A 1233-nucleotide genomic window follows, 5' to 3' on the forward strand; every position below is an offset into this window, starting at 1 on the left:
GAAGTTTAAAATATAATCAGATAGTAGGGATGGACATTCTATTAGAAATATTTCATGAATTATTCAGAATAAAAAATATGGGTTCTATTGTTTTATTTGTGTGAGTTTCAGCAGATTGGAGTAGAAGGAAACCAGAGGGCAGATAAAATAGCAAAGAGAGGAATTCATAACACTGTTAGATTTACAGTTAAAACAAGTAAATCAGAGGGAAAGAGTTTTATTAAAGAATAACTGATGAAAAAATGGCAAAAAAAGGCGGGATGAAGAAAAAACAGGAAGAAGGTTTTATAAAATTCAGAAGATAGTAAGAAGAAGAAGAAATGGAAGCAGAATAGAAAGGAGGAGAGAGGATACAATGAGGTTAAGATTTAGGAAAACAGGAATTAATTAAACACTTTTTAAAATTCAGAAGCAAACTACTGGAAAATATGATTACTGTGGAAAATCTGAAACAATAAAACATTTTATACTGGAATGTCATCAATATCAAAGAGAGAGAAGATATAAGAGGAGAGAGTTTGAATGTATTAAAGAAAAGATTCATTTAGTAGATATTTTGGATCCAGTAAACATTTACAAATAATTATTCGATTTTTAAAGAAAATTAAATTATTTCATATAATTTGATTATAGAGAAGGTCATTGTGTTTATGACATAGATGGGTAGAATGCAAAGTTGCGTATAAGTATGTAGTTTTTATTATTAGAAATTATATATATGTTTATTAGTAGATAGTTCATCACCAACCAAACTCCACACCAGTAAGTGGCGGTAATGCTACTACTGCCAATATTTCCAAGAAGAAGAAGAAGAAGTACTTCCTGTGACGTAGTCAGGGCGCTGAGCCTCAGTCTGAATGATGCTGCTTCGGTTGGTTCTCTGTCCTCCCTGCTCTCTCTCCCGCCCAGCTGCGCTGCTCTCCTTCTCTTCTCTCACTGCGGGGAGGAACAGCGGGACGCTGCGGGCTGTTGGTGGCTCTGCGGCCGCCCTGAGCAGCAAGGTAACCCGCTGAGCCCAGCCTGCTACTGCTAGCTAGCTAGCTCCTACTGCACTGTGGTGATCTCTCTATGTTCACAATCAGAGCATCTGTTCACCATGGTAGCTCACACCTGTGAGAGCCAGGCTAATGTTCCGATATTAAAGTCTTAAGATTAAAAATCATGTTTCACTATTAAAAAGTGAAAAAATTTGGTTTATTAATTTAACAGTCTGCCAATTATTATGCAGCAGAG

At 36.3% G+C, this 1233-nt stretch overlaps 1 protein-coding gene across 1 annotated transcript in view; it reads left to right on the forward strand.

Annotated features, from left to right (window-relative positions):
* The first annotated feature begins 818 nt into the window (after positions 1-818).
* tmem70 (transmembrane protein 70) overlaps positions 819-1233 on the forward strand; it is an 8121-nt gene continuing 7706 nt past the window's right edge. The window contains exon 1 of the mRNA XM_015403174.1: positions 819-1001. Within this exon, the coding sequence (XP_015258660.1) occupies positions 858-1001 (144 nt within the window). The 5' untranslated portion in view covers positions 819-857. The remainder of the gene's footprint in view (positions 1002-1233) is intronic.

This window comes from Cyprinodon variegatus, unplaced genomic scaffold (assembly GCF_000732505.1).
Source record: "Cyprinodon variegatus isolate N-32 unplaced genomic scaffold, C_variegatus-1.0 Scaffold1453, whole genome shotgun sequence".
Lineage (NCBI taxonomy): Eukaryota > Metazoa > Chordata > Actinopteri > Cyprinodontiformes > Cyprinodontidae > Cyprinodon > Cyprinodon variegatus.